Raw genomic sequence first — 14518 nt, forward strand, 5'->3', positions numbered from 1 at the left:
GATAGGACTAGATTGGTCACCCCTTTAGGTGCAGCATTCCAGTGGTCCTTAGACCCCCTGGCTGACATGTTCTGTCCTAATTCTCTATGTGGTTTTTTTTAAAGAGACTACAGCTATTTTGGGAACAAGATTAATGTATCTGCTAAAATGTAACCCTCCCATCATTATTTATTATTATGTTTAGATTGCTATCCCACCCCATCCCTAGGGCTTATTTGCTGAGCTTACATTCACATATTTTCGCTATTCTGGAGATGGCAGACAAGTGCTGTTTCCTCTTTGCTAGCTAAAAAGTGCTTACTTGCCATCAGGGGTCATCCTGTGGGATTATGAAAACAAGCCCGTTTTTCTGTTCAGGAAATGTCTCTTAACTCTTTCATTTGCACAGATCAGCAGCTTACAATGAAATATTTACCAAGTACACAGTCTTGTTTTGTTCTCTAGGGCATAGTGAGCTTGAGAAGTTTTTTGTTGTGTTATTTCTTCCTTTCCACGCAAACATATTTGCCACTGCAACTGTTAACATTTTGGAACAAAGTGTGGTCATTTGAGGGAAGGGGAAAGGACAATAATTGATGCAAGGTACAGCAATCATGCTTCTTTCCTCTTTCTGACATTATCTAACCGCTAATAACAAAGACACCCCAGATTCTTTAATATGTTGTGAGAGAGCTGATAATGTGTTGTAAGAATAAAATAAAGAAATGTAATTCCAAAGAACTTTCCTTCCAACCACAATTGGGGACCATAGGTTGGTCATTCTGATGTGTATCTCTCTTGGTTGCATTTGGGCAGCTTAATTGACCATAGTGCAAACATTCATGAGAACAGCATGAAGAAGAAGAAGAAGAAGAGTTTGGATTTGATATCCCGCCTTTCACTCCCTTTAAGGAGTCTCAAAGCGGCTAACATTCTCCTTTCCCTTCCTCCCCCACAACAAACACTCTGTGAGGTGAGTGAGGCTGAGAGACTTCAAAGAAGTGTGACTGGCCCAAGGTCACCCAGCAGCTGCAAGTGGAGGAGCGGAGACACGAACCCGGTTCCCCAGATTAGGAGACTACCGCTCTTAACCACTACACCACACTGGCTCTCAGAGAAGGCTGCCTGCTCCATCTTGGCATGAGTCACTGTTCTAGATTTGCCTCTTTCCATTCAGGGGGGCAGTGCCACGTGAAAGATGGAGAATGGGCTGCCAGTCCTTACACATCAACCGGGAAAGGGTTAGTTTTAGAGAGTTAGACAGGGAAAAGGTTTTCCTCTGATATTCGCAGTTGTGTTTCCCAAGCTGTGCAAATTTATCTTTGTTTCTTGGAGTGACAGCTGCCACTTCTATAGTTCAAGGTGTGAAACTGGACAACATAGTAGAAACTCATCTTTGGGTTCTTCCTAAGAACATCATGATAGTTGCATTGCCCAGAGAAACTTTGTTAAGAAGTTCAGAATAATTCCCCAGCCCACAAATGTTTTTATTAGGTTTCTTGCTTGCATGTGCCTACGTTTGTCATTTATGAGCTAAAGGTGGGGGAAAACAACTTTTGTGAAGTTTCACAGCTTGGTTGGTTGTCTGGTTGACATTCCTTCCTTGGAGGTTTTTAAGCAGATGTTGGATGGCCTTCTGCCATACAGTGGTACCTCTGGTTAAGTACTTAATTCATTCTGGAGGTCCGTACTTAACCTGAAACTGTTCTTAACCTGAAGCACCACTTTAGCTAATGGGGCCTCCTGCTGCTGCCGCACCGCTGGAGCACAATTTCTGTTCTCATCCTGAAGCAAAGTTCTTAACCTGAAGCACTATTTCTGGGTTAGCGGAGTCTGTAACCTGAAGCATATGCAACCTGAGGTACCACTGTATATGATTTAGTTGACGTTCCTGTATTGGAGGGGTTAGACTACATGAGTCTCGGGGTTCCTTCCACAACTCTACAATTCTATGATTCTAACTCTTTCTTGTCCCAGGCAGTCACTCCCAGTCTAAAAAATGAAAATAAGTGCATGCCAAGTCAGTGGTATAAAATTCCATGAGTGCATTGGAAATGTAATTTACCTATTGATTTGAACTTGAAACCAACTCTATTCCAAGGACCCAAAGCAGTTGCAGTATAAAATGTGCACAAACAAAACATCTAAATAGAAAACAGACCACACAAAACATATGTTAAAATCTTAACCCTTGTCACCAGAAGCCTGACCAAATTGACATGCTTTGCACTCTAGAGGAGGGGAAAGACATAGGTATAGGGAAGTCAGCTAAAGTGCCTCTTTTTGTGCTGTGGTTCCCTGCTGTTTACACAGAATACCCAGAAGGTAGTATTGATGCTTCTGGGAAATTACAAGGAAGGAGTTTCAAAGAAATACAGGACTCTAGGCATTTCAGTCTTTTAATGTTTAAACAAGCATCTTTTAAGTATGTCCTTTTTATTGGGCACTAGTAAACATTTTCGGCATAGGCTGGACCAGCCTACAGCTTGTCCTGTGATAACAAATATATTTTGTCACTGGGAAATTAGATGTAGTGCCTTGTAACAAAGTAATCCTTTGAAATATAGTGAGTGTAAAATTGATGTTCTTCCTTGGGTGTTACAAGAATGAAATTTTATGAGGTTCTTTGATGTTCTTGTTAAGAAGAAACATGAGATGGCAATGGGCTGCTTTTTGCCTGATGCAGCCTTTGTGTCTGTCATACTGGGCTGGATCCAGAGTTTTTGTTTTGCAAATAGCTCCTGCTGTAAGGAGGAAGGAAGAAGCAATTTTTGCTGGTTCTCCATTAAATCCCCTGTGCCCCCCTTCCACACTCTCCCGGAGAGTACCCCAACACTGTGGAGCACACTTCTGGGAGGTACAGAGGGCTGAAGGAAGAGGAATTGGTGAAAATTACCTCCCCCTGTGGGGGTTTCCTATGAATGGAATTACTCTGGATCTAAGCCACTGTATATGAACAGATGCACTCTTACTAGATGCTGTGTATTAACCCAAGAATATTTCTTTATGCTTTAGCATGCAGAATAACAAATATTGCACATTTTATTTCCTCAGGAGGATACTTGGAAAATTTTATTTTTGGACTCCTGGTTTTGGCGCTGCTTTACCAGCTTCTTATGTGGCTATTCTTATTGAAAGGAAGAGCAGGTATGTATTCATATATCCTTTACTTGCTTCCACTCTTTTACAGAAGGTGGGAGCCAATTGCATGGAGCCAAGTTGAGAATATATTGTGTTGTATGCAGCTGTCAGATGGGCAGGGTGCAAATAATAAAATTAATATTATTGAGAGTTTGCGGTGTGGGTAGGTAGTATACTCGAAAAAATACATGGTGGTTTTGTTTAGGGTTGCTGGTTTATACATACATGAGTGAAAATGCGCAGCTAGTTGCTGTTAAGATTCTGTTGTTTTCAGGAAGTTTTTCTAGAGGATGAGAATTCTGTGTTGTATAGGTCCAGGTATTCCCCATTACTCCTAGTCCTCATCCCTCTGCTCTTAATGTATCCTTAGAAATAACTGTAAACGTAATGGTTGCCTGTCCTCTGCTGTGTTTATACTATTGCTCCTCCCAGCGCTTGAAGCTGTCACCACTTAATCTCTCCATGCCTGTCTTTCTCAGGTTTGTGACCCTGCTTCATACAAATAGAAGGGACAGATACCTAGTGCCACTCATTATTAGTCTTTCCTGGCATCCTTGCTTTCTGACCTCCTTGCCAAATAGCCACAACTTCATAAGACTGCCAGGAATTCCCACTGGAATAAATTAGTGCTTTTGTGTTCTGCTTGTGCAGAATCTGTATGGAGTTGTGTGACTTCTTCACACAACACATGGGTAAATGATGAATTCTGCTATCTCATGATGTGATGGTTACTGACTTAATGGTTTTTTAAAAAAAAAAATTTAAAAAGGAGTTTATCCATGGCTACTTATCACGATAGCTATATGCAACCTTCAGGACTAGAGGCAGCATGTCTTTGGATTGCGGTCGCTGGGGAAACAGCTGCCTGAGAGGGGTCTTGGCCTCATCTCCTGGTTGTGGGCTTCCATTCTGGGAAACAGGATGTGAGGCTAGTTAGACCTTTGGTGTAATCATTTAGGTTCTTACATGTATGTGTTAACCTACTCTCTAATTTAACTTCATCACTTTTTTAAGAAAAGATGTTTGTATAATGGCTGATTCAAAAAATTCTGGGGGGAATTGTAACTCTGTGAGGAGTAAACTGCAGTGCCCAGGATTCGTAGAGGGAGGGGGATGTGCTTTGAATGAGCAGCCTTACTCTTTATAGTGGTACCACGGGTTATGAACTTAATTCGTTCCAGAGGTCCATTCTTAACCCGAAACTGTTCTTAACCTGAAGCGCGCTTTCGCTAATGGGGCCTCCCACTGCCGCCACCGCGCGATTTCTGTTCTCATCCTGGGGCAAAGTTCTCAACCCGAGATACTACTTCCGGGTTAGCGGAGTTTGTAACCTGAAGCGTTTGTAACCCGAGGGACCACTGTACTTTACTTCTCTGAAGTGGCGGGTTTCACAGAGGACCTTCTTCAAGAACCCTGGCTTTGCAAAAATCCTCAGAACATACGATCTGACTTTCTTGCTCCATGATTTGACACATCCTGCAGCTTTCCCATACATTTCACTGGTCCAGATATCATGAAAGTGCTCTTCATATTACTCCATTTGACCTCTACACATATCTGAGACGCCCGCCTGCCCTTCTCCAGTCTCCTGCTTCTCCTGCGACTCCTAAAGATGTCCTTAGGAATGAAGTCCTCCTTTTCCCCTCCTGCTGTGCTCATGTTGTTCTCATCCATAGCTGCTCTTTACAACTGAAGGAGTCACTAGAGAGGGCGAAAGGGATTAGTGGGAACAGGTGCAGTATTCATGAACTGCCGCTAAGGTCCTTGAAAGGAAATAGGCCTGGCAAAAAGCTGGCATAAAGAGATTGCCAAGAACTGGAGAAGGAAAATGGGCAGACTGTCTACTCTCCCCCTCCCCGCACAGTTTGTTTTCGCTCTGTTGGTCTGTACCATTTATCTCTTAAAATATGAGCATGCAAGTATGGGAACCCTGCAAAATTTGCAGGGAGAGTTCATTGTGGGAAACCAGCCCTCTCTCTCCCCATATGGTCCTCTCTGTGTAAAGGGAATCAAGAGTCCTCCCTTCTCCTTCAAAGCAACTGCAGAGAGCAACGTCTGTGTCCAGTTTCCCCTCTCTCTTCACCCAGACCATTTTGGAGGAGAACACAAGGTCAGATTCTGCCCCAAAGTGACCGTTACAGGGGGCGGTGAGATGACACTTGCAGCTCCTTGTGTTGGCTTGGGGAAATGAGCTGTGCTTTCTTCCTTCATTCAGCACGGTTAAGCCCTTGTCGCTGCTCAGACCTAGTGCCTGCTTACTGCCCTCTTTTGCTGATAACATTTCTGCAAGGGTAGGGGTGTGTTTGGTCTCCTTCTCTGCCCTGACCTCTGCATTAAAACTCCCAGTTTGTTGTTATTTTGGAATATGCTATCTTGAGTTCCATGGAAGAAAAATGGGGGGGGGGGGTCAGTGAAATAAATAGCCCCGGGAGCTCATCGGCCCCTCACTGCCCTCTTCAGCACGTGCAGAAACAGCCTTCTCTGGATCTCGTCCGCTCCATCTGCTGGAGCATGTCTTCTGACACAGGGGAAAGTTCCTCACTCATAGAGGGTTTGAGACCCATTGGGTACCCTCCCCTGGTTACCCGGCCTCTTCTCCCTCTGACTGCTCATCCTTGTCCCCCCTCCACTTCCTGGGCTCTGAGACATCTTCCCTTCTTGGTTCCCTGGCTGCTTCCTCGCACCATTCCTCTGTGCCCAACCAGTCCATGACATTGCTGCATCCCTCAGTCTCTGTCCCCACAAGCCGCTTCCTCCTACCTGATCTGGTTTCACAGCTGCTGCTTCCCTTCTGTCCCCATGAAAAGGTGGATCAGGAAGTCTTGCCGGGAAAACCTTTAAATATTCATATAAAAGCAATCCAACATCGGATTGACACCGTTCCAATGCTGTTTTGCTCAGAAGGAAGATAGTTACCAGAGGAGGCACTTGGGATATGGCTAGGGGCAGCCATCATCCCTAAAGCATGAGACCCCATACACAGCAACCCTTCTGCCTGGGTGGTAATCACTGCCCTCCTGGTCTCTGAGTGCCAGACAGGTAGTCATCTCATGGACAAGAGTGGATCCAACCTACCTGGTTTGGGGACTTGGCCAGGACAATCGGGAGTACTCAACTTGGTTAAGAAACAGGAACATGTATATCTTTTCCTTTGTTTTACTTAATGGGCGTAAGGTCAAGGGAGGGACAGGGGCAAACCTGATACTCAGGTTTCCGCCAGAAAAACCCTCCCAGTTTGTGACACAGATGTGATGTATGTATGACGGTTTATTAAAATATGTTGTGGGTAAAATGGGCTTCTTTCTGCTTCTTCCATGTGGTAGTTGGAAGTCCTGTTGCAACAGTTCATTGAATAAAGACCAGGTCTCTCCAGAGAGCCAAGGCTGTGCAGGAGACCCCAGGACTCACCCCCCCCCCCACCAGGGGACGAAGAGAAAGGGAAGGAATGCTACTTACAGCCTGCCCATTTCGTCCAGGAAAAGATCCCACCCTCCTCTCTAAAGTAGCTAACTATCTAAAATGCCCACCCAAGCTTAACTCTGACCCCACCCCACCCCAACCCCTGCCCTACGCATACACCTAACCTCCACCCTAAGCCTACACAACCCTACTGCTCTATGTACAAAATAAAAATATATAAAATATATACAAAATATGCACAGATGTGCACAAAAAACAAAGAACAAAAATATTAAAATAAAGAACAATAAAATAAGTGTTAAAATAAAAAAGAAAAGAATAAAAGAAAATCAAAATAAATAAAATAATTCAAAAGTAATTCATGAAATCAAAATCAAAATAAGAAAATGTAAAAAATAACAATTCACTAATCCTCCGCCTAATCTCCACCAACTGCCACTAACTTCTCACTCCTCCACTCGCCTCACTACTAATGGCCTCCTCCAAGTCTGTGGCTTTTAAAGGAGAAGCAAGAGATGTCACAAAGGAGGGTGGGTCCTTGTCACCGTGGCAACCCCCCCCACCTGGGCCCGCCTGGCTCCTCCTGAGAGGTGATGCTCCTCTATCAGAACTCAGGCACCTGCTGTTCTGCCTGCAGCTGGATTCATGGATGTATTTCTCCAAACTCCTCCTCCTAGAATCTAAAAATCTTCGGAAGGTGACTACCCATTCCTACTGTTCAATGTTCCTGAAGGGAAAATGACGCAGACTGCTAAGGCCAATTTTTGAAGAGAATACTGCTCCTGCTTGCTCCTGTTTCTAATGGTTGAAACCAATTAAACTTTCCTTTTTTCATTAACCGCTTTTCAGATGGTGGACTTGATAGGGTTCCTGAAAGTTAACTTCTTTGACGCTATCACTCCATTTGGCCTTACTGTTTCATTCCTCAAGGAAAATCAGGACAGCTTTCTGCATCTCTGCCAAGGACAATTTGAACTTCTTTTTATTGCACGTCTAAAACTAAGGAAAAAGAAATGTTGCTTGGAAAAATACACACATTGTTAAGAATAAGCCAGAGCTTGGCAGTAGATTTTCACACTGCCTCCCAAGAAGCATTAAAAGAACTGCACCCGTTAACACCCTTTCCCCACCCCTCCAAATGATCCCTCCTTAAGGTGGCTTAATGTAACATGATCACCACTTGGGAGACTGCAAGAAATTTCTTCCAGGGTGGCAACTCCGTAACCCATTTTGTCTCTTATTAGCTCCTATGGGGTAACCCCCCTGTTTTGTTTGCCCTGGCACCCTTGTGTTTAGGTCAGTGTTTGTTACTTGTGAAGATACGGAGTATTTTCCCCACTGCAAACTGTGGTCAGGGTAATATGGAAATAGTGGATAATTTCTGGGCAAGCAGCTTGTGGATTTTGATGCAAATGTTCACTTTACTGCTCCTTTTGTGTGCTGTTGAGTAACAGTAATATTAAACTCTGAAAAATATCTTAACTCCAGGGCACTGGTCTCGGTTTAACCATGATTTTGGGGCACTGAAACAAGATTTTTGTCACTTTTGCTTGCAAGGAAATAAGGTGTTTATTAATGAATCCAGAATTGTGTTGAAGTCCATTTCCAGACATCTGGTTCAGAATCAGATTAGGTTCAGGGTGGTTAGCTAAGCTTGTAATTTCCACCACTCCTGTAGCATAGAATCCTCACACTTTTGGTCTTCTTTAACCAAGTTTGTGGGTTTTCTTTTCTTTTCTAAAAAACACAATGAAGCTCCCATCCTTACAGCTTTTCAGTATGGAGTTGTGAGCTCTTGTGCATTCCAAGTTCTTATCTCATCTGCTCAGGCGCAGAAGTCTGGTTGTCTAGCAGGGAAACATTCAGGTTTATACTTGGGTGAGCTAACTTGTTGTTATTCATTAATAGCACAGACCTTTACACCTGTCAACTGGTCAGAGTAGGGGCTGCTATTAGAAAAAAACTGATCAGAATGAGTGAAGAAGTGAGGGTGGATAGAGGAGGGGAAGGCAAGGTGATGCTGAAGTTGATTGCGAGTTCCCGGTTAGTTATTTGCTGAAATTTGAAATGTTGAAAAAAGAACTGGAATGTATATGTCCTTGAACCCAGAAGCAAACTTTGGAATATCCCTATCATATATCTCCATGACTGTAGGATAGTTGCTTTCTAATTGCACAATACTTTTCCTCCAGTGTGTTTAGAGGCCTGTATAAATTACACAGATTTATTTGGCAAATAAATGGCTATGCGAATTATGGGAGGAGCAAGGAATTATGCAGAGCACTGAAGATTTTCGCCGCCCCCCCACTCACTGTACATTTTATACAACCACCCTTCTGGCTACTGAGATTATTGCCAGCGTTGGCCAGATGCTTGCAAGCCTACTTTTAAAAGGGCTTAATAAAACAATTTTGTTAGGAGCGGGAATTCTCTGCTCATTTCAAATTTGGTGCAATTTCTGTACTTTTGAGAAATGGTGGCTTTCCAGAAGCTATAGGTTGTATCCAGCTAAATTAAAGCAGATCCGCTGGAATGAATGGATTTATGTTAGTAACCCATTTCAGTGGGTCTAATTTGTGCAGGACTGAATTGGATCCAGTCCTATGTGAAATCACCAAACATCTTCATATTCTTTTAAATGGCCCTTTCTCTCTCATCATGCCAAATAGGTCGAAAGAGGGGGAAATAAACAAACAGTAATTGTTTTACTTTAAAATTCTTAAATATGTTTCTGGCCTTTTAAACGTATCTAGCAGCTGGTAACAAATAATCACTTAATCTCTTCCCAGTGGGCACTTTATTTTAAGTTCCCTGTAGGCATTTGCTTACAGAGCATCCATATCAGACTGAGTTCAGGAATGAAATGCTTGTAAATTAGACCTCCATTGTAAGTGTTGATGTGTTTAGGTTCTGGGCCAGAGTACTGTATACAATATTCTATTGTACCTTTAGGAAAATGTAAGGAACATGAAGGCAAGCTAGCGAATGGCTAAAAGCCTTCTGTTTTTCCTTCAGTTAGTTGACACTGAAATTTCCCTGATTGTCAACATAATCAAAGCTGTCCATAAAGCATAGTAATCTGGCAGTGGGTTTGTGCTATCAAATTGATTACCCTGAAATCAGCCAAAATGTTTTATTCTCTTTTCTGTTAAGAAAAAAAAAAAGCTGTTGCCTGTCTCTTCATATGCAACCTGCCGTGTAATCCTAAGCATGTTTGCTCAGATGCAAGTTTCATGGTTTCATGTTGTTCAGTAAGACTGTAATAGGACCCTTCTACTGGGTCAGACCACTCACCGCATCTATCTCAACGTTGTCTACATGGACTGGCAGTGGCTCTCCAGGGTTTCAGGCATGGCATCTCTCCCAGCCCTACCTAGGATTGAACCTGGGATCTGTGTACAAATCACACTCATTCTCTGAGCCATGGCCCTTCGCGCTTACTCAAACTTACGTTTATATCATTTACATCATTGTATATTAGCAAAATGTCTGTTACTATGCTGGGTAGGTTATTTTTGGAGGAAAGACTTGTACATTGCAAGAACTAGCATTTTTTTTTTTTTGCTTTTAGGTTGCTTTTGAAAGTGTATCTTTGAAAGAGGACTTTCCTTTAAGACTGATTCAGCCATTTTCTATTGGAAGCTTGTAATTGAATGCTGTTAAGGTCTTGTATAGTGGTACCGCGGTTCCTGAATGCCTCTGTTGTCGTACTTTTCAGTTCTCAAACGCCGTAAACCCGGAAGTAAATGCTTTTGTTTTCGAATGTTTTTTGGAACCCGAACGTGTGACACAATTTCTGCTGAGTTAGTAGAAGAAGGGTAAAGGCACATCTTCTCTCTGTCTTGGCATTCTGGCGTTACGTTCTAGCGCAATTAAAGGTTTGGAAAATATTTGGTGCATCTCTGTGTGTCCCTCTTTCCCCCTGCAAATGAATCATATTAACAAGTTAAGCAGCACCTAGATCCAAGATAGGGGTGCTAAATGTAAGCGTTCATTTTAAATCTGCTACCTAGACCCTGTCATTTTTAGCCTAGCAATGCAAATGGAGTTGCATGTTGTATAAGAGTAAAGTGCTAATTTTAACACAGTTTGAGGAAAGGCAATTAGTTCTCTCCAGAAGTTAATTGTGTATTCTTTTGCCTAATGAGCTAGCCCTTACGCTTTTCCTTGGTTAATTACACCACTATGAACTGGAGAAAAGAAACCTAATTATAGCTAATCAAAATAAAGATCTAGAGTGGTTTTGAAGGGACCTCTGTGTGTGTTTTCCTTTTCCCTTCTTCAAGTGCCCTGTCCTCTAGGCAGAATTAGTGTTTACTTAGTTGCTGTTAACATTATAGTGGCGCCTGTCTCCTTGCTGTAGAGCAGGCTCTGTCATTGGTGCCATTATAAAGCCCTAAGTTGAGGTTCTGTAATTTGGCAATAAAAATGTACCATAGGCTACTTCTAACACCTTTTAACTTCCTTTTGGGATTGGGGGATGGGTGGGAAGGGAGGATAATGTCCTTAACATTTGCTGGATATTTACAAAGGTCATTCCAGAGTTTGAGGTGCGACCCTCGCAATTGAGAAATTTAAATGTGTCCATTTTAATACTTGACTGGCATTTTGAAGGTCTGAAGTATGCTTATAATGAGTTTGGCTTTTTCTGTTTAGAATCTTAACTGTGCAGAGTTCTGGTTAAGTCTGTATTGATCACAAACATAAATATATTAAGCACGGTTACCCTGGAATGTTACTAATTGCCTGTGCAAAATTGGCAGGCAGGCATATGTATGGATCTTTTTGTACTTTTTAATTTCATTTTAAAGTTGGCTCTCCAGGTGCGTGAATAAACACTTTCTTAACAGAGATTGATTGTATGGCATACTGTTATTACTGATTGTAGTATGTTGCCTATTAAATATGCCACAGTATATGTGCCATAAGCTAAACATGAGAAAATTGCTGTGGCTTTTGTGGATTTGACAACTTAGAACACAAATTGTACATGGGCTGAATGTTATTGCAATTTAATGTTTGTGGCAGCTTGGAATGGTTAAACTTTACCAGCTAATTCCATAAAATGCTTTCTGTTCCCTGGAGCTTTTCCCTGCTTCAGAATGGCCTTATTTTAAGTTCACAAGGCAGTAGTCTGGTTAAAATACATTCTGAAATCCATATTTGGCCTAATAAAAGTATTGCCCTGGAAAAAAAGCTCACAGAATAGTGTGCAAGGTTTTTGAGATTATTGGAACTCTTCATCTGACTGTAAACAAAGCAAGGAGTTGGGAAGGAAAAAACCTGGCTAATGGAAGGCAGTGGAGTCTGCATCTGCTCCCAGCCCCAATAAATATGGCTTTGGATAAAATAAGTTAACTCTCTGTTGTGTATTGTGACTTATACTTTCCTAAAAAGATGCAAGAGCAGCCTTTAAAGCTTTCTGCCTGCTTGATATAAGCTTTTTTGTGTGTACGAAAGGAGTTTTGCAATCAGTCTTGTAATTCTTTGGCAAGCAGTGACTGTGGTTGGCATTAAGCACGGTGTACAAATCAGTCATACCTCTTTCATTTTAATAGAAATTTAAGTCTGAAACCAATAAAGCACCAGGGCTCTTGAGAATATGATTTCTGAAAGGCCAAAATGTCCTCCTGTCTTGTTTTGACAGAAGACAGGTTATTTCCCCTCCTTTCTCCGACTGAAGCATAATATCCCGTGTGTGTGTGTGTGTGTGTTGCCATCTCCGCCAAACATAAATTTAATAGAAGGGCAGGGGTTTTGAAGACAGAGGTAGGACTCAAAATGGCAAAATTAACAGCAGCCATAAGATACCAGACAAATCAGAAACTAAGGCTAGAATGGCAATGTTTGAAGAGTACATGAGTAAACACTGTTCTAAGGCGAACATGTTGGTATGTATAGATTAAGTTTGTAAAGTAGATTTAGGTGAAATTAATATATTTAGAACATTAAAGATGAGATGTATAAGATGCAATGTAAATAAGAACTTAAGGTTTAAGGGATGATGAGTATTGGAGGAGGGAAGTCACATGGGTGTATTAATTTTACTATTCTTTTTTCTTTTTCTTTTCTCTTCTGGGATATTATTTGTATTTCTTTCTGTGTGAATGATCATTGTTTGTTTGTCTGCTTATGAAATAAAATAAATTAATTAAAATGAAAAAAAAATATTTAATAGAAGGGCAGGGGTTTTGAAGACAGAGGTAGGACTCAAAATAAGTTTGTGTATGTGTGATATGGAAATCCAGTTCTGACCTCAAGATATACATGAATAGTTAAAAATATGGCACAACAGCAGTGTTAGAAACTGGGATAGAAAAGCTAGGAGCCAAATGGCTTTGGGGACCTGGGTTATGGGTGCCAAAACAGACTGTCTAGTCGCCACTGCGGGGGTTGGCAACACTTTCCCCCCTATTATTTTGATAAATATGAACTAATACGCAATTCACATAAGTGACACATGGTTAATAGCACTTTTTTAGCAGAAATTGTTAATACATGTTTAATTTGGTGTTTACAATAAAAATATTGATACCGTAGTTCAGTTTTCGAAACTATACTCTTTATTGTTAAACTCCTTAACATATTGTCTATCCTTAACATATACTCCGAGGCTTCAAAGCACATACATTTCAGTAATCACTGAGTGTCAGGTAGGCACAAAAAATGGCACCCAGACTTTTTGAGGTGTTCACAAATGGAGAATCTTTAGCTGCAAAATGTGCCTGGCACTCTGCTAATTTCGAACCCTGAACACTGGAGAAATACAACAAATTACAACATGTGTTAGGCAAACATTCCTCAGTTTCCCATTATATTTTGTACGATCAAATAACTTTTCATTTGTTTTGCAGCAATAAAACAATAAAAATAAAATTTGATCTATGATTAGTGATGTATTTTATTTTATTTTGCTAATATAATTTTTTTATGCCAATCATTGCCATGTTTTCCCCCCTTAATGTTGGTTGTATAGAATTTTTTGCAAAGTATTTATTGTAAAACATGTCTGAATCATGTAATATTTAAAATCTTTAACGGTGTAAAAAAATAAATCATTAGAATTAGTGAAACAGTATTATCAAAACAGATTAAAATAGAAGAATATAATCTTTAATAATAAAACAGAAGTCTTGGCCAATGTGTGAAATTTCAGAAGCATGAAGAAAGCATGGTCACAGAATAGGTATTTTGTGTCAGACATTTATCCTTCTTCATAAATACTAACGGCAGAAGATATGTCCCATAATATGTAAATCCGGATGAGTTATTCAGATACACAACTCATTTCGCAGTGGAAAATTATAGGCTTCTTTTAGGGGGAAGATAGCTATGCTTTTAATGGTTTAGCCTTAGGGAATATCCTGAGTAGTTAGTCTTCAGTGTCTTGGGGATTGTAGCTGTCATTGAAGTTATGCTGGAATCATATAGCTCTGGAGGTGAGAAAATGACATTGTGATCCTGGCAAAAAGTGAACCAAATACCAAACTGGAAATGTAGAGTCAAAAGCTCTTCCTTTGAATGGACTGCAGAGTCAATGCTAAGTCTTTGAAATTGTGCTTGCTTCCCCCCCCCCCCCTTCTCTTTCTAGGGGCAAAAATGATGGATGCCTGCACTTCAGTGAAAATTAAGCTTTAGGAGCTTACCATCAATTTTGCTTGCCTTTGAAACTCTCCCACTCAATGCTCACAAGAGTGCAGAAAGGCTTTGACCACCGAAGCAGTTTCCATAAATGTCCTGGGAATTTTTAGATGAATGCTCCTGTACTAGATATGTAGGAGTTTTATTGTCTCATCTTCCAAGTATTTGAACTCTTCAGTGTTGTTGTAAAAGTGGAGGGGGAAGATTAGTTGTTTCCTCATATTTATTAGGTTGGTTCATGCCTATTTGGTTTCTAACTTTCCTCAAATATCCTTTTATCTCCTTTGTTTGATTCTTATACTCATTTGTTCAAATATAAATGCATCCGTTGGAAGGG

The 14518-nt window shown here is 41.1% G+C and overlaps 1 protein-coding gene across 2 annotated transcripts in view; it reads left to right on the forward strand.

The window, feature by feature from the left end:
• Positions 1–14518, forward strand: part of TMEM135 (transmembrane protein 135) — a 185977-nt gene that overhangs the window by 26927 nt on the left and 144532 nt on the right. For both annotated transcript variants that reach the window (XM_077926976.1, XM_028726020.2), the window contains exon 3: positions 3034–3126. Coding sequence is in view for 1 of the 2 variants with exons in the window: in XM_028726020.2 (XP_028581853.1) it covers positions 3034–3126 (93 nt within the window). In the remaining variant the exon portion in view is untranslated. The remainder of the gene's footprint in view (positions 1–3033; positions 3127–14518) is intronic.

This window comes from Podarcis muralis, chromosome 4 (assembly GCF_964188315.1).
Source record: "Podarcis muralis chromosome 4, rPodMur119.hap1.1, whole genome shotgun sequence".
Classification (NCBI taxonomy): Eukaryota; Metazoa; Chordata; class Lepidosauria; order Squamata; family Lacertidae; genus Podarcis; species Podarcis muralis.